Raw genomic sequence first — 19,375 nt, 5'->3', positions numbered from 1 at the left:
CAGCCCTGCTATGGTGGCTGAGTGAGGTGTGTTTTTGTTCACTATGTTGCTCTTCTGTCAGTTCAGAAATGTATGTTGAGCGGTGTTCTTTCCGTCTGCAACCTATCGTGACACATTACTAGGACAGGTTACAGTTTAAAATAGGTCACAGGGGCCATTTTTATCACATTCTTGGAGAACCTGTATACTTTATAAAATTCTTCAATCACTAGCAGGAGCTAACAGAATATTGCTCATGCAGTAAACTCCATAATAATTCAGTATGCAGTAAGTGCCCTCTAGGTGTGGTAGCACTATCAATTAAAGGAGTAGTCTCAGAATGGACAAACCTATTTCAGGATGCTTCCCTGATAAACCATTGACATTGCCAAGGAAACGTTGGTTTGGCCACACATTGGAAATTAAGTATTACATAACAGTTATTAAGTTAAGCAGCCGCTCAATTCTTCCAGAGCAATTCTCTGTCCTGGCAAACAGAGGTGGGAACAACAGAGACGATTACCACTCTACCGGCTGTTTAAAGCAACAATGGTTAGCGGCTAAAGGCCGGCAGCACATTCATGGCATATTTATGTTGCCATAAGTCACTGCATACCAACAAAGCAATACAGGAGAAGACATAGTCAGAGACTGTGCTTACACATATACGTTAACACATTCTATATGAATGGAGCTGACAGCCAAACCTGAAGAAGTCACTAACCAGCCTCTGCATATCTGAAAGCTGTGGGGAATAGGTGTTTATTTCTTTTAACCCACAAAAAGTTTTTAAATACAATGGGGGCCCAGAATGGCAGGGAATTTAAGACACTTTAATATGAAGTTCATATGTATGGCCAAGTAGCATAATTCAGTTTAACATTAAAGGCGAAGTGTAGAAGAGTGTAAAGAGTAACTAAACTTTATATTTTTTTCATTATTAGGTCCAGCATGGAAACTTATCAAAGCTTGTAAATGACTTAAGTATTAAAACACATGAACAAAGTGGCATACAAACCCAGAGCTTTCTATAGGCTTAGGCTTGTACAACATTCTTGTAATTGAAGTATGGATTCTGTCTGCGGAGAGGTTGGCATCTCATGAGAGTGCTTGCTCCCCAGTGAGGTAATGCGCTGATGTACAGTCTCCTCTGAGATTTTGCATTCTGACATCACACTATGACTGAGGGACACCAGCAGAGCCGCAAGAGAGTAGCTCATCTGGTTTATCCAGCGTGCTGCTCACTCATAGTGCAATGCAGGAGGCAGTCTCCTCTGGGTGCTCGACTGCTTGGAGCACTCTACCTTGGATTCTGAGTAAGGATGTTGGCACAGCAGTAGGAGAGAGAAAAGCTGGATAAACAGAAGATGAGCTCCTCTCTTGTGGCTCTGCTGGTGTCTCTCAGTCATAGTGTGATGCCAGAATGCAAAATCTCAGAGGGGACTGTACATCAGTGCATGACCGCACTCTGGATTATGCACCCTCCTAAGGAACAAACCACTCCGCAGACAGAATCCATACTCCAATTACATAGAGAGGGATGGTGCACAAGCCTAAACATTGGCTATACATAGGATGAGCTACACTCTTGCTCTTTTGGTGGCATCTCTTCTTCATAGTGTGATGCTACAATGCAGAAAGCAGCCATCTTTGAGTGCTCACCTGTTTAGTGCACTGTATTGTGACATCGCACAGAGAGTGAGCCATGCAGCCACAGCAGCAAGAGCAGGAGCGTTGTACAAACAGAAGATGAGCTCTTCTCCTGCTGCTGTGTTGGCATCTTTCACTCACAATACAATGTCATAATGCAGGACACAGTGCGCTATACAACAGAGCACTCAGAAGAGACTTCAAGTCAGACCCCTCCTCCACTAATAAAATCCATAATCCAATTACATAGACGCGGAGTACGAAGCTTGCACAAGACTGAAGAAAGCTAGGTTTTTCGAGGCCACTTTGATGATATTTTTGAAAGGAAAAAAAGCTCAATTGCCCAAGAAGGGACCGCTGACGGCGGTTGCGTGACCTGTCACATGACTAAATGACGTCATGGCAGGTCCTTTCACACCACCGCGACCCATACAACAGACCAGACGGAGTAGAGAAAATACCGGGGGCCATCGGAAGGTAAGTATAATCTTTATTTTTTACCATTTTTTATTATTTTTTCAACTATTACTTGGCCACACTATATAAATCCATGCCGGTTGCATGGATTTATATAGTGTGACAAAGTTATCAAGCATTTTTCCAAGTGATGCTAAAATCGCTTGGAAAAGAGCTTGATAACCCGCATGCAGAAATGCATGCAAAGACGCTTGACAAACGCTTCTACCTGGCAGGAAAAACGTATGTAAAATCCGCATGTGTTTTTCCTGCCAGGGAGAAGCGTAAAAAATATGCAGCATTTCTGCATCGTGGGCACTTAGCCTTACAGTCTAATCCAGGTACAAATGCTTCCGAACACACCTTTTTGTCTCTGCTTCCTGTAACAAAGAATTTGCTGTCTGGAGTCCAGTCACACGACCAAATGATTCGAGAATGGACAGATGTGCTCTTGTCAGTGTTTGCATACAATCTGAACTGGAGGGCTATTTAAGGAAAAGGAGAGATAAAAGTTGAAGCACAATTTTGTTGAAGCTCCATTAAAAACAAATGCCCCGATTCTTTAAGACTGGTATTTTGTATGTCTTAATGAAAAAGTAAGCTGTGCCACATTTATTAAGAAGTAGTCCTAATTAATTTGCCACATCTTTCATCTGTTGCTTGCCACCACCAGAAATTAGGTGTATGTTTCAGTCTTAATTTATACCACTTTTGTGGTATAAATTAGGATAATTTTGTTGGGTGCGCTTTACCATGCCCCATCCAAACAAGGCCCATTTTTAAAAAAGTTGAGGTACTGGCCCAGAATGGTGTATAAAAGTCAAAACAATTTTGCTCAGCTTTGTACTGCGCAAAAATGTTGCGACATTCCAAGCAGGTAAAAAAAATCAGCGTGATGGATGTATTTCTAGGTACTGATGAAAACAGAACAAGGCGCCTGGGCAGAGACTGAATGCCATACAGAGGTTGATGGGCATTGTGGCATCCTCTATAACCAGTCCATTCATCTGAACATAGTGCTGGTATTCTGCTAATAGTGCCTGCTGGGCAATGGGAAAACAGACTATAATATAATGGTTCCTTCTCAATAAGACAACCTTCAGGCTGGGGTTATGTATACACCTTTACAGCATGACTTTTTACAAGTTACTATGGTGTCACATGACCAATTCACAATATTTGAAGATAGAAAGTGATTAGTTTGATGGACGAACATTGCACATATATAAGATTACAGAGAACATTACACTAAATTTACTGAATGGGGGTTATATAGGGACCAAGCTGCAAGGTAAATTGGTGAATACATCACATCAAGGAAGCCAATGATCCTGTAACCAGAGGTTAGAAGTAATACATTCATAAAATATACTTATATGCCACGGACACATTTTATATTTTTTTAGGCCAGATAAGCAATTAGCAGAGCACACAAGAGCCCATCTGCTACTTACCTGACTCTGTGGGAATTTCCTCCTGCTTCCTCCACAGGGACCAATTTCTATCTCTGGAAACTGCTAATAGGAATTTGTCATTGGGAGAAAATGCCATCTGAGTAACAGTCAGGTTGTGAAACGACAAGCTCTGGATCTGCTTCCAGCTTGTGGTACTCCACAGAATAATTACTGCATGTTCTTTTTTGGAAGCCTAAATAGAGGTAAAGAAAAAAAAAATGAAAGTGGGTCAAACCTGTGCCAGCCTGAGCCATCCGAACAAATCAAGAGTTCACAGCACAAAGTACCAGCAGCAGAATCGGAAATCTCTTCTTATAATGAGACATAAAATTTACAAATGGGATACATGTAGACCTAACTTATACATGGGGGGGGAGATGAATGGTCTCCTCAGCACAAAATGCTTATTTCTACCTTACATGCAGAAGCAATGATTGTTCCAGCACTGTTACAAGCTACAGCAAAAATTTCATAGCCGTGTCCATACCTAGAAAGTGAAGACAAAGAACGCATTAAGAAAAACGTTGGGGCAGATTAATCAACATTTCCTAGAGTCTTAAAATGTGCCAGTTTATAACAGTGGTCCATGCTGTTCGATAAACTGGCGCATCTCCAGACTATGCAGTTTAAGCTTACACCAGATACTACTTGGTTTACTAGAAACAAATAAGCTGCACGGCACTCTTCTATATATGGGTGCGCGAATAGGATTCCACTCCACATATAATGTAAAAATAAATTTGGCACTCCAGAATTGATGCAAAGTACGTAATGTGTATTTTATTAATACAGGTTCATCCACTGTATAAACAATATTTGATGTTTCGGCCAATTATGTGGCCTTCATCAGAACTGAAAAGTATAAATAATAACAAAGATTCGTAAGTATAAAATCTATACTAGATACATGAATATAATATGTATACAGAGTCTTTTTATACAAAGACACGAATATAATGGATAAACAGTTACAAGCCAATCAGCATCAAGTTAAGACATAGATCAATGAACCTGGCTGTACCAAGTCCTATTGCAGTATTACAGCGCCATTACAGCCATGTCTTTACTTTACATTACAAAATCATGCGGACAGGTTTTCTTTAACATAAAGCCATATTGTGAGTAGACAAGGGATTTCTAAAGAACACCCTCTATAGAGTACTGTATTATTGCAGGAATGGAAGCTAGACATGCTCTGTAACAAGAGAGAGCAGATAACGCTGAAAAACAAGATTTCACCAAAAAAAACGTACAACTTTTGAACCTCAGGCCACAGTGTGTTCTGCAACAAGTGATCTTCTGTTGGGGGTTCTGCAGAAAACAGATTGTATTTACGAACGTTATATTGGGCAAACAGTGCACTTACATTTTTGTTGGCATTAGTGGAATATTTACATAGAAATGTAATCAATCTAAAATTAATAATACCAGTTATCACAATGATAACACTATATAATTACTGTAAAATGTTGTCCGAGTTCATTGTCACAGCAAATTAATAACTATTGGTAAGTGGTCTTTTTGTTTCAATTGTAACCAGAACAAAACAACATCCATACGGATCCAGAGCAGACGGCTCCGAAGGTCTCCGCCAGTTCTGGAAGCAGTGTCTGCCCTGTCAAAAGTTACAGCAACGATGCCGCCTGTTATTGGCTGCAGCGGTCAGGTGAACAGTAGCGCACATTATCGAATGTTTCTCCAATGACGGACTCTTCTTGTCACTTGACCGCTTCAGCCAAATACAGGTGGCAGAGGTGCTGTGACTTTTGAAAGAGGTAGACACAGCTTCCGGAGCCAGTGTAGACCATTGGAGTGGCTCCAGAAGTATGACACATTCATGTTAAGGGATTTGTATGTAAAGAGATGGTACCAGATCTCCATACCAATTGCTTAAAAAAAAAGGGCAGGACACTCGAAGAGAGGAGTATTTCTTTATTCTCTGCACTAATTCCCTGAACATACATACAGGGTAGACAGAGGAAACCTGAATTCACACCCACGCCATCCTAGTGCCCCAGGGCTGCTACATCAGTGCATATGCAAAGCAGTGAGTGCAACTTAAAGGGAACCTGTCAGCTGATTCATGATGCCCAAACTGAGGTGGGGATCATAACCAAAGAACAGACTAGTCTGGCACCACCCCGTCGGCTTCTCCTTTCAAAGCTCCAGGTGATTGACCAGGACTCTCCCATAGAAAGAGACCTGTGAATCACTTGGAGCAGTGCTTGGAAAGGCCAGTTGGGGGCGGCACCAGACTAGTCTAGTCTTTGACTATGGTCCCCAGCTGGATTTTCAAGCTATATTTTCTCTGAAACCAGGGGCACAAACAGAGAGGGGTCCATGTGCAAGAACAGTATATGGACCCTTTGTAGTCCAATAATGTGTGACAGAAACTGCTTGCTGCATTGGTCTTGGATGTGGCCCCCTTACCTCTTGGACCCCTGTGCGGCTGCCCCAGTCGGAAACACCGAAGCACTAAAGAAAAAAACATATCTGGCTACAATTATGTAGCCAGGCTCTGACTGACTCATATTGCTGTGGTGTAGGCAGCATGAATCAGGTGTAAGGTTCCCTTTAATCTTACATCATGGATCATGATAACTGGACTGCATACCCGTTTCATTCAAACAATCCAATAAGGTGAAGCCAAAAACACAGGTTGTTCCAGTACAACAAAGCTCTAGTACTTACTACACAATAAAAAGTGAATATATCATTTATTGCATAAAAGACATTCTTTCCGTTAGTAGCATACACTATGGGATGTCTTTGGGATACTGTCAATATTTAATTCATATTACACAATGTTATAATCTCCGATATACTTAAAAGAATAGTGATTGTTCACTGACCTGTAAGTACATGAGGCTGAAAATAAGGCTGCGAATACTGGTCAGACGCACTGCTGAAGGTCGCTTCTTCTTGTACAGATGGTGCATTCAAATCGCCTTGATAAAAGCAAGTTAATAGCTGATCATACACTAATCAGTTGTAATAATGATATAGAAAAAAGTAGAAAAATGTATATCGGTTCTATAAATTATCTAGAACAACAGACTAAACCTAACATAAGTAACAGTGAACCTTTACTATGCAAGTTGTATAAGGTCTATACTCCAAACAAGATGTCGTGGATTCAATGAGCCGCCTTTTGGGATTCCATGAACACTAAGAATTGGCAGGATGCCTTAACATTTCTATGCCGTTAGAAAAGCCTTAGCGTAGCGATGTCTCTTTACTCTGTACTGTATTGTTACTTTCCTAAGAGGGAACATTATAATAGTACATGATTGGAAAAAGGAATCATTTTTCAATATGTAAAAAAAAAAAACATTTGGATTTGTATGGGATAAATAATATCATCAGCCTTTTTCCCGCAAAGTCAGTATTCTTGGTATTCAATTTAGTGTGGTCATGCACAGTGATGAAATAATAAGCGACTCCTAACAGAGTCACGTCAACCATGTTGCTTTAATCGTTGCGCCAAATAAACCGTGCTGATGTCACACAATAATATTATGCAAAACAGAAGGGAGCAGAAAATACGGATGATGCGGGAAAAGACAAAAAATGGCTCTATTGAGAAGTTTTTGGTTTTTCAGAATTACATTTTTTTTCTATTTTAATCATTTTATGCCCCTACATAGCTTATTGTACATTGTCTGATAATCCACATACAAACCCAAAATTTGTATCTCGATAAATGAATAATATTCTCATAATAGAACAGGATTTTTTCGGGGGGGTTTGTAGCAGGGTACATGAATAATTGTCAGAAGCTTAATTGCTTTTCATTTCTTCAATAAAGTTCAAAATATGAAACTGCTTGGCCCAAACAATGTGATAATGATATAAAGCTAATGACAAATCAAAAGGAAAAAAGATAATAATGCAAGAGCAAGCAAAAAAAAAAGAGTCATTGTCGTTGCAGTAGCTAATTAGGACAACAGTCTCTTGTCATTCAAGCGAACGCCATCTGGGAAAAGCACTGGATCTCTAGAACGCAGAGTTCTGTTATCAGAGACTGGCTTTTACAGTAACACGCACTGGGCCCTGGGGAATGAGAGCATCAATCTTACCGTGAAAGACTGCTTTATTGGACAAACCTAAAGCTGGCACAGTGGCACCTTCAGGAAGGCTGGAGTGGTCCTGCAACAGCACAGAAGTGGAAAATCAATAGGGTACAGCATACTGTTTTCACACATCAAACAGTAAGGTAAAGTACATTCTGGGAACTCCTAAACAATAAAGAGGAATATATTCATTTGCATGAAAGCAAGAACTCATTTTAATGTTAAGCTCCTGAATGAAGTCTAAAGATGTATTCTGATCTTGTAAAGTGATGGCATATTGCGAGGATATGTCATCTCCTTATATTTACCTGGTCTCGCCTCTACGACCCTTGCCAATCCTGAGAATGAAAAAGCCACAGCGCTAGTCTACCACTGCATCCCCTTCTAAATTTTCCCTAGAAAACAGCACTCCTGGCCAGCTGGCTGTGCAGGGACTGCAGCTGGTCCTAAATACTTGAACATGGCGGTGCTGCAGGTGGTCAAGGAGCTGCAGTGCAGGGAAAAGTAGGAAAAGTAGTAAAGATGATGCAGAGATAAAACCTCTTCATTCTGAGGAGAAGTGGGTCTTAGAGGTCAGATCATCACCGAAAATAAAATAATGGCATATCCGGACCTAGAAAAACGGCAACACTTTACGATACGGTGATGACCCTGAAATAATGCAAAAGAGCAAGCGAAATGTAAGGGACTTCAAAAGAGTTGTCTGGTCTGAAACGACAAGTCTGCAGTCACTCTATGTGCGCTATGAGGATTCTCTGGTGTCAGTGCCGGGAACGGAAGTCACATGACCGCAAGTAGGTGATATGCATACTCTTGGTTAAAATCCGACTAGGCTGTGTCTGGGCTTGCACAATACACTTGCGTTGAGCGCGTCGGAAACAGTTTAGTTGGATTTTGGCTGGGAGTATACATATCACATTCTTGTGGTTCCCAGCGCTGACACTGGGGAACCCTCACAGCACACAGAGCGCGCTATGCGAGGATTCACAAGACTGCAATCAAAGACTCCAGATTTGCCGTTTTAGACCGGACAACCCCTTTAACAGCTCTCTCATTACTTATCTAGTACTTTTCCCAGGTTACAGCATGTGTTGACGTGTATCCATATATCTTGCATGTTCACTTAAAGAAGCACTCTCAGGATTCTTTTTATTCTTTAAAAGCTGTCTAAATGTGGATGTAATGTAGTTAAAGTGCAATTAAATACTTACCAATCGACTTGCTAATCACAATCCTCCCAGTTTCCAGCACCGCTCCTCTTCTCACTCACATGACTCGCCGGATCACACAGGGGTTTATGTACGAGCCAGAAGTTACTTTTACAGTGTAAGCCTTGTTCTGACGTTCCATAAACTTACGTTAAAAAGCAACTTCAGGCTCACACATAAACCCCTGTTTGATCAGGAGAGTCAGAATTTTAGTCACATGGGTGAAAAGAGAAGCAGAGCAGTGCTGTAAACAGCAATAGGTAAGTATATTACCGCACTTACACTACATTATATAAACACTTACGTGGGTATAGGGAATAGAAAATTATTGGGAATGCTTCTTTAATAAAAACTCTATGCTTTAATACACACTGGGGTTTAAAAGGGTAAGGTCTCTTCTTGTGGAGAGTGACATGCCTGACATACCGGTGTAAGGAGACTTATAGGCCATACAATACTACAATACTACTCTGAGAATTTAAATTTGAAAATTATCACTTCAAAGAAGATGACTTGAACTCTTAGGGCCATCTATTGGAAGTAGTAATCCTAAAAGACAATATTGACTCTTTAACGAGCCTTGTCACATGACTTAGGATAAAAGAAAATCAAAATCTCTATTTGCAGACAAGTGTTTCGGAGTATTGCCCCTCTTCTGTGCAAAGCAAGAGATCAGGCATGTTATTCTCCACAAGGAGAGATGTTATCCCTTAGATACCCATCAGAGACCTCTCATACAGCCAAACCAGATCTCTTCCTTTGCACTGATTTGGCTTTTATTCTAAGTCATGTGGCAAGGCTCATTAAAGAACCACTCCGACTAAGTTTTTTTTATTCATTAAATGTGTGTATATATGAATGTAATGTAGTATGAGTGTATTAATAGACTCACACACTGCTGCTTTCCCCAGTGTCCAGCGCCATTCTTCTCTGCTTCACAGTGACGTCACTTCAATTGCGACTAGCCGACTCGCTCTATGCATGAGACGGAAGTCTATTTTACAATGAAAGTCTATGGAGCCTCGTTCCAACGCTCCATAGGTTTACATGGTAAAAGTCACTTCCAGCGCATGCAGAGCGCAGCGTGACCCGAACAGTCTGCAGAGCAGTGACGTCACTGAGAAGAAAAGAAGAACAGCACTAGACACAGGAGAAAGCAGCAGTGTGTGAGTCTACACTCACACTACGTTACTTGTATGTATACACAGATTTAATGAATGAAAAACTTAGAGGAAGTGCTTATTTAAAGGGTCAATGTTGAATTTTAGAATTGCTACTTCCAAGAGGTGGCGCTAGAGTTCAAGTCCTCTTCCTCTCTGAAGAGTCAGTTTGTATACTTAGTTTCCCAGAGGTGTATTGCATGGCCTAAAAGTCTACTTTCCCTGGCATATCAGGGATGTGACTCTCCACACAGAGAGATGTTACCCCTAAGTCCCCAGAGGCCTCCCATACTGCCAAATCAAATCTCTTGCTTTGCACTGACGAGTGTCAACACCCTGAAACATATGTCTGCAAATAGAATTTCTGGTTTGACTTTTATCGTAAGTCATGAGGTAAGGCTTAAAGGGTCAATATTGACTTTTAGGATTGCCACGTCCAATAGGTGGCCCTATAGGTCAAGTCCTCTTCCTCTCTGAAGATGCAAAGTACATATTTAAGGCACATTGACATGAGCACATAGGGGTAGAATAAACTCTCTTGCTGCTCAAAACAAGTGACAGTATTTCCATTTACAAATTAGGTCTCTAATTTTCAGGAAGACAGCTGAGTCAAATGGAAATGTATTTATTTAACCGTTTCCCATTCACACTTTACCTACTTACAATATATACTCTCCATTCTCATCCACTCCCATAAACTGGCAAAACAGCCAGCTAGTAACCCTAAGTTATAGCTTTAACAGATTTTTTGGGCCCTCTTCTGTCTCTATGTCTATGAATCAGTCACTTCCCTGTACAAGTGATGTTCTCTCACCAAAGGAAAGCACCTATAGAACCACGGTATAAATATCATTATTACCTGCTTAATCATTGTCAAATTGGTTGAACATTGTTTTTTAATGCACAAACTAAGTCTCTTTTTAAATACCCTTCATAGCCCTACTCCACCATTAACAGATGAGATACCATAGTACAATGATCTGGGCAGTCTGCATGTGTCCTTCACCAAATCAACGTATGGGACAAAAATGACCCTTTTCCAAATGCAAGTTACTAGAGCGAGCTCTGAACATGGAAGGAACAAGCAAGCAATGTTAGGAGACTCAAACTCATGAGTCTGCAGAACAGCGAATGATCCTCTGGATGACTTGCAGTAACTCCCAATCGGTAAAGCAAAATAGTTCATCTTACGACAATTGTATAATATTGAATCTTGGATAATGATGGTTCCTAAACAAGGAAAGCAAGACACTATTTGTATGCAGCGTGTTACATAGAGAAGCAGGATAGTGACAGTACTGTCACAAAGTGGTTAGATGCCTTGTATCCCATTAATAACAGTGACATTTGCTCATTTTACAGTTTCTGGTTTAGTCCACGCTGAAAGAATAATGTGGTGACATCACATGGAATGGATTATATTACATTATTTATTTAGCTAGGCAATTTCATTTTTCATTTCACAAGATGCTGGACTCAAATAAAGTATCATATGGTGTTATGACATCAATTCTTTAATGGCTACCTCCTGAACTCCACATTCAGTGTTCAATTAAATTAATCTAAACAAATGGAAACAATTTAGTCTAGTAAATGAAGCAGATGAGACGTGAAGGTCAATGGGAAGTCACATATGTAAGAAGGTAATCACTTTACAAGGTGACTTCAAGGAAATAGATACTGAAGCTGGTTTACAGACAGTATACTTCATAGGAAGCACAGGATCTAGTGAACTGACATGTATTAAAGTTCCCTGGTTAAGGAATGACAAAGTACGACATAGGGGAATGGCTTCAAAGTACATGACTTTAAAGGGAATCGGTCACCAGGTTTTTGCCACCTAATGTGAGAGCAGCATGATGTACGGGCAGAGACCCAGATTTCAGCAATGTATCATTTACTGGGCTGCTTAGAGTAATTTTAAAAAAATCATTGATTTATGAGCAGTAGATTATTAGCAGAGGACTAGTAAACCTGCGAATAGGTAGTCCAACCACGCCCCCACCACTGATTGGCTGCTTTCTGCTTATGCACAGTGTTCATAGAAAGCTACCAATCAGTGGTGTGGGCGGGGTTATACAGAGCTCAGCATTCAGAGAACTGCTAGACCACAAGCAAATAAAACAAGGATTTTATCAAAACTGCAGCAAGCAGCACAGTAAGTGATACATTGTTATAAGGGTCACTGCCCCTACATAATGCCGCTCTCATATGGAGTAGGAAAAACCTGGTGACAGATTCCCTTTAAGCCAAGAAAATTAGCTTAATTATTTTTTTTTTCATTTGTTATTTCAAGGGGGTAGTTTGCTATTCTAAAGCCACATTAGGATGACGGTGGTCCATTCGTCAATTATGTATATCGCATGGATAAAAAACAGCTGTCTGACAGATCCAAAATTTGGTGAAGAAGTTTTATGATAATTCCATATAACATTACTGACATGGAAAAATGGAGTCATGACAGTACACAATGTACCCTCAACACCCATATGTCATAAGAAGTAACATTACAGTGTAGATTTATTTTTTACCACTTATTAGTTTTTTTGGGGCCTATATAGGCTCACATGTCAAAAAAATTCAATCAAAGTATGAGAATGAATTTTCAAAACAAAGCATTGATTGACGATTGTAAGAACAAAATCCAAAAAGCTTTGCTGTAACCACATCTTACTTCTAAAATGAAGCAAAGTCAAGTTAACCTCTTCAAGACCCAACTCATTAAAAAAACAGATTTTTAGCAAGAAAAATGTCTTCAACAAATCTTCTGAAGAAACCAAACCCCTGAGGTGCTTCCTCAAAGGTCACTAGTGCTCCCCTCCCATGACCACGTCAAACCACAAAATTATTCTGGATGGAAATATATATATATATATATACACATACATATAAACATAAACTCTTCATTAACTCCTTAACAACTGGCCTTTTTGGGGCTTTCAGGACTAAGCATTTTTTTAAAATTACTTGTCAATAACTCATTTTAAAGACAAGTTTCTTATTTAACAATCAATCCAACTGTATGGTGTCTAATTCTTACAATTTATTCTATCTTTGGTGGCCATTATATTGTGATTTAGATAAATGACGGTAAATAACACACAGGGCATTTGCAGCAATTGAACGTGACAATTTCCAGCAAAGAAAAGTGATTTTTCAGCAGTTGCAGGTTTATTTATACATCGTCAATTTACGTCCCTTTTATGAGAAGCCTATTAATATCATTGACAACCAAAATCCATCAATGACTGCACACAACTGCCACATTTTTACAAAAATGACATGCATCCATAGAATGCAGAAACCCTTGCACTAATGGTTGTGAATACACAACTCAGTTAGAAATCGTGCACAATGTGACATTTTAAGGTTACGTAGATTTCTAATAAATGGAGATGGTACTTGCATTTACAAGAATTTTTTCCATTGACACATCAGAAATGCGACTAAAGTTTTCTATGAAGTTCCTTGTTGCAGAGAACACTCTGAGAACTTTCTCATCTGCTCCGGATACAAACTGGAATCTTCCAATCATTGCAATGCACTGCATGTCATAGCCATGAATCTGAGGCCTTGCGATTTCATGCCAAGTTACCTATGTAAAAAGAAAAAAGGATCACAAATTGATATTTAAATGGAAACAGAACTGCACCTTTCTTCTTCCAAAAGGAGTTTCTTTTTCTTTTTACTATGGCCTAAAAACTAACACAGGCAGATAGTTGCTAACAGAGGCAACTACCTGCCTTTTCTACCCGGTACTGGTCAGAGTGGTCATTGATTACTCCTGCTGGCGATTCAACTGCTCCATGTCAACAGAGCAGCTCTTCTGGTCTGCTCTGCCGAGGAAGCAGGACTGCTGACATGATGCTGATTGACAGCCACCTCCACGCAGTTAGGCAGCGGGGAGCTGGCGGTCAATGAGCATGACATCGGCAGTCATACCCTGTCAAAAGGGCAAAGCAGAAGAGAAGCCACTGCTGTTGACATGACGTCAGAGAAAGCTGCTGAATCGCCAGCAGAAGCAGCCTGTCACCACTCTGTGCTGGCAGAGATCGCCACCGGGCACAACAGGCATGTAGTTAGGAACTATCGCAGTAAAAAAATTAAACAGTCCTGGATAACCCCTTTAAAGCAGACCTGTCAACTGTCTTGCCTATATTAGTAGACATTAGTAAACATTTGTATTCAGCATGAAATCTCCTGGACATTTATGAATAAATTAAGGTGGCTTCTCCTACCCCGACTCAGCTAGATTGACAGGTTACTTCCACATACACACATAGGGAAGAGACCACTCCATCACGCAGAGTCAGACTCAAAATTTCATGGAAACAAAAACTCAAGATAAAAACATAATAAGAAAATACCCTGCAGTAAATAAATAAACAGCAATAGTGCTAATATTAAAACATTACCATCTGTCAAGTGACGTGCGTGGGAGTAAAGGCAGAGAAGGACTGAAACCCTGCTAGTGGACACGCAGTCATGGGGAACCAATAAATGTAATGATCAGCTCAAAAAAAAGGCAGGCTACACCTTTATAGGCACTGAATGTAAACAGACTGAAACAGAAAACCTAAAGAGATGAACTGGAATGTAAGTTGGCGAGCATGCAGCATGTAGGCGCATGTTCACACTGGCCAATAAAAAGACAAAACATAATAATCAAATACCCTGCAGTAAATAAACAGCAGTAGTGCATGAAATTAACAAAGGGTGCTTGATTAACATAATTTTAATCAAAAAAATGCAAAAGCCATCCTTTCAAGTCACGGTGACCCTCTTCGGGACGGTCCTAACCTCTAATATTAAAACCTTACCATTTGTCAACTGTACATGCGCTAACAAGCTGCATGCACACCAACTTACATTCCAGTTCATCTCTTTAGGTTTTCTGTTTCAGTCTGTTTGCATTCAGTGAATATTAAGGTGTAGCCGGCCTTTTTATTTTTGAGCTGGACATTACATTTATGTGGTTACCCATGGCTGCATGTCCACTAGCTGGGTTTCAGCCCTTCTCTACCCTTATCCACATGCACGTCACTTGATAAATGGTAAGGTTTTAATATTAGAGGTTAGAACCGTCCCGAATAGAGTCACCGTGACGTGGTACGATGGCTTTTGCATTGTTTTTTCATCAAAATTATGTTAATCAAGCACCCTATATTATCTTCATGCACTATTGCTGTTTATTTAGTGTAGATCATGCTTTTATCTTGGGTTTTTGTCTTTTTAATGGCCAGTGTGAATGTGAGCTTAGATGCTGCATGCACACCAACTTACATTCCAGTTCATCTCTTTAGGTTTTCAGAATTCAATGGAACCTATTTACACAACTTGTCTATTCAGTCAACTTATTCATGGCCCCTATTTTCAACTAGGTTTTCTCTGAAAAATCGCAGCATTTCACATTAAAACAGAGTGATGGAGTTGATCTCTGATTCATGCTGTGGGTGACATGAACCACCTGACCGGTTTCCTTTAAGGATCATTTATAGGACACCCACATAAATCTTTAGACTTGAACAATAAGTCTGCACGTCTTTGATTATTTCTCCCTAACAGATTCATAAAAAAAAAAAAAAAATAAAAAGCTGCAGTGCAACATAGGTTTTATCCAGGTAGTAATACATCCAAGATGGGGATGAAGGTGTCAAACTCTAGTCCACTTGCCCCACAATAAACCCAAAGATGTGGAAACCACAGCACCCAAGCCAATTTAGTAAACTAAAAACTGTCTTCTTTATTAATCAAATACAGTTAAAAAACAGCGATGTTTCGACTCCACACAAGTCTTCCTCAAGTTTGAGAAAGACTCATATGGAGACGAAACATTGCTGCATTTAATTTGATGAATATTATCTTCAATATTTGCAACGGGGGGCTGTGATTTTCCCTTCTTTAGATTTATTGTAGGGCAAGTGGACTGGAGCTTGACACCTTGAGCACCATCTCGGATGTATTTTCTCTATAAGAAAAACATTAGGAAAATAAATGTGGCAGGTCCATTCACATGTTGTATTGTGAGCCACATGGAGGCACCTTACTATGCTTTTGCCAGTGAGAACTTCACCAATAAAAGCTTCTGATAAGAGGATTTACAGGAAAAGCTGTCAGCTGTCAAAAAAATAATCTGTCAAAAGGGAATGTGTCACCAGGTTTCTGACCCTAATCTGACAGCAACATAGGGTAGAGACAGAGATCCTCATTTTAGCAATGTGTCACTTACTGGACTGCTTGTTTGGATAAAAACAATTTTTTAATCAGCAGGAGCTTATCATTAGAGGACTAGTAAATAAGCTGCCATGTATTTTTTCATAATCATGAGCTTTGTATAACCCCCGCCCCCACTTATGATTGGTAGTTTTCTGCCTATGCACAGTGCACACAGAAATCTGCCAATCAGTGGTGTGGGCGGGGTTATAGAGGTCAGCATACAGAGAGCTGGTAGGTCTGCAGCAGATAAAACAGTGATTTTATGAAAACTACAGCTAGCAGCTCAGTAAGTGCTACATCGCCGGAATCAGATTCTCTGTCCCTACATTATGCTGGTGTCAGATAGAAAAACCTGGTGACAGATTCCCTTTAAGAGGACTACAAACAGGTTCCTGCTACTGGGTCACAAAAAAAAAGAATAAAGAATCTGACACTGCAGACCCATATAGGTGGCCCTGCAATGAAAAATACGTCACATCGTTACATTGCGTTTGTTAAAGACTCGCTCCTGATGCTGTATTGTTGCCTAGCAACAAAGCCGGCTTTTTCACAGACCTTCCGAATAGAATGGCTTTCTTAAGCAGAAAACAGTTATTCAGCAAATTGTAAATAAAAAATGGTACTGTGCGTCAGCATAAGGGGAACCCAAAGAAACGAGTCGTGCAGAAAGCAAAAAATATATATATTTTTTATATCTCTGCACATTTGCCTAATGTGTTTAATGACAGTCCATTAACATACACAATGTAACACTTTTTTCCCCTCCCCCATAACAGCACACCTTGAGAGAGGATCCGCCCCACCAAGGACAGGAAACCGTCTGAAATAAAAGGGCGGCACCTCTCCCTTGCTTCAGTTGGTTTCCTGTCCTTGATGGGAACCTGTCTCAGGAACAAAAGAAGACTTACCTGGGGCTGTCCCGGTGTGGAAGAGCGGGCACTGGCCTGTGCACCGGGTTCAGTATCCAAGAAACGCCGTCCGCAGCTTCCCCTGGGGTTTCAGCGCCGAGCGGGGTGCACGCGGTGAGGCAGGCTCTATCCTCCTGGAGACCGCGGCGCCGTCCTCCCCCTGCCGTGCGGCAGCGCTTCCGGGTGTGACGCGCCTGACGTCACGGCGCAGGGCAAGCTGGGAGCGGCGCGCTGGGTGACGTCAGGAGGCGGCGCCCGATCCAAGATGGCGGCGCCCATCAGAGCGTTCCAGGCCAGAGGTTTTTTTCGATAGAGCTCCGGCCTGGGGAAGGGGGAGGGCCCACGAACCGGAGGAGGCTGGATGGCCCTATTTTTAAGGGGGGGGCTATCCTGGAAGCGTGGTACGCTTCTGAAACATGGCTGACCAGGATAACCAGGAGCAGCAGCTTACCCCCCCCCCTCAGCAATGGAAAAAGCAGAGGGATGCATCGCATACAGACAGCCGCTCGAGTAATCGTAGTGGCAGCCGCAGGAGTAAGGCTTCAAGTGCCTCGGGACCATCCAGAATGGAATCATTGGTTCCGCGACAGCCTCCGGATCCGGTACCCGTTTGTGACCTCCGGGGATGAGTGAGCTTCGTGAATGTCACTGGTTAGTAACGGGAAGTCTCTTACTGTATGTGCTTCCTTTTTTTTTTAGGAGCCTAAGAAGAGTAGTGCCAAGCAAAAGCATAGGATGTGTGCCCTTTGCCAAGCTTCCCTCTCTGTAGAGTGGCAGAAACCACTTTGCCAGGGCTGTGTGACCAAAACCATAGCTGAGAATTCCCAGGATTTCGCTGCAAATTTGAAGTCCATAGTGCAAGCAGAAGTTCAGGGGTCCCTGAAAGGGTTCCTTAGAGGGAAGAAAAGACCCCGTAGAGAGGTTTCCTCCGTCTCCGATTCCTCCCAGTCCGAGGAGCAGTGGGATTCGTCGTCCTCTTCCTCATCGGGGGGCGGTAGACCCTGCTTCCTCATTGAGAATACAGACAGGCTGGTTAGGGCAATAAGATCAACCATGGGTCTGGAGGAAGAGAGAGCATCTAAATCCCGGGAGGACATCATGTTTGCGGGCTTGGGAGAGAAAAAGAGACGCTCATTTCCGGTTAACAGTAAGATTCAGGGCCTCATTTACCGGGAGTGGAGGAGACCAGAGAGATCAGGAGCTTTACCCTCCTTCTCTAAAAGAAGGTACCCCTTCGAAGAGAAGGACGCGGGACCTTGGGATAAGATCCCCAAGGTAGAAGGGACTGTAGCAAGGTCATCGAAAAAATCTTCTCTGCCCTTGGAGGATTCTGGCGTCCTAAAAGACGACCTGGATAAAGGAGCCGACTCCTTCCTGCGCCACACGTGGGAGGCGGCGGCAGGAGGCCTAAAACCAGCGGTGGCAGGCACCTGTGTGGTGAGATCCCTGATGGTGTGGCTCCAACAGCTTGAAGACCAGCTTAAAGATAAAAAGGTTTCCAGAGAGGCAATTCTTGCGGATCTACCTCTAATGCAAGCAGCATCGGCCTTCCTGGCCGACTCTTCAGCAGACTCGGTCAGGCTTTCAGCTAGGGCAGCGGGACTATCTAAAGCAGCCAGGCGGGCCTTGTGGCTCAAAGGTTGCCCAGGCGACCTACCTTCAAAACAGAAGCTGTGCTCCCTCCCGTGTGACGGTAGACTCCTGTTTGGCCAAGAATTAGAAGACCTGTTAGAAAAAGCAGGCGATAAAAGCAAAGGGTTCCCGGGATTTTCGGGGGAATCAAGAAGATTTAGTTTTCGGAGGAGGAAATTTAATCGGGGTCGTCCTCCGGGAGACAAAAGGAGATGGGAAGCCAAGACCAAAAAGGAGTCTGGCTACATGTTTGAGGGACCATCCTCAAGTTCAAAGAGATCCTCCCAATGACGCCAGGCTGGAAGAGGGTGGAAGGCTTTCCCACTTTTTTCCAGCTTGGGAGGCGGTTACAACAAACCCCTGGATTCTAAAAATTATCAGTGGGGGCCTGAAGATCCGGTTCAGCCAGACCCCCTGTCGGGCCTTTGTGGTTACCCCCTGTCCAGGAAGAACAGTTAGCCCTGGAAACAGAGGTATTAGAGTTAGTAGGGAAGCGGGTCCTTCTCGAAGTACCAACACCACAGAGAGGGAAGGGGTTCTATTCCCCACTATTCATGCTAAAAAAAACAAACGGGTCCTTAAGGACCATCATCAACCTCAGGAGTCTGAACCAAGTAGTAGAAAACCAGACTTTCAAGA

At 41.8% G+C, this 19,375-nt stretch overlaps 1 protein-coding gene across 3 annotated transcripts in view; it reads right to left on the bottom strand.

Annotated features, from left to right (window-relative positions):
* The window catches only part of ELP2 (elongator acetyltransferase complex subunit 2), a 102,578-nt gene that overhangs the window by 12,248 nt on the left and 70,955 nt on the right, over window positions 1-19,375 (bottom strand). For all 3 annotated transcript variants that reach the window (XM_073678611.1, XM_073678609.1, XM_073678610.1), the window contains 7 exons: window positions 13,387-13,575; window positions 7,619-7,688; window positions 6,392-6,487; window positions 4,793-4,850; window positions 3,954-4,026; window positions 3,540-3,732; window positions 2,449-2,570 (listed from right to left, as the gene is read on the bottom strand). In XM_073678611.1, coding sequence (XP_073534712.1) covers window positions 2,449-2,570; window positions 3,540-3,732; window positions 3,954-4,026; window positions 4,793-4,850; window positions 6,392-6,487; window positions 7,619-7,688; window positions 13,387-13,575 — 801 coding nt within the window. The remainder of the gene's footprint in view (window positions 1-2,448; window positions 2,571-3,539; window positions 3,733-3,953; window positions 4,027-4,792; window positions 4,851-6,391; window positions 6,488-7,618; window positions 7,689-13,386; window positions 13,576-19,375) is intronic.

This window comes from Phyllobates terribilis, unplaced genomic scaffold (assembly GCF_046119375.1).
Source record: "Phyllobates terribilis strain yellow unplaced genomic scaffold, ASM4611937v1 Scaffold_4__5_contigs__length_816908805, whole genome shotgun sequence".
NCBI classification, from domain to species: Eukaryota; Metazoa; Chordata; class Amphibia; order Anura; family Dendrobatidae; genus Phyllobates; species Phyllobates terribilis.
Note: the sequence above shows the minus strand (reverse complement) of the source record. Positions and strands in the feature narration are given on the sequence as shown.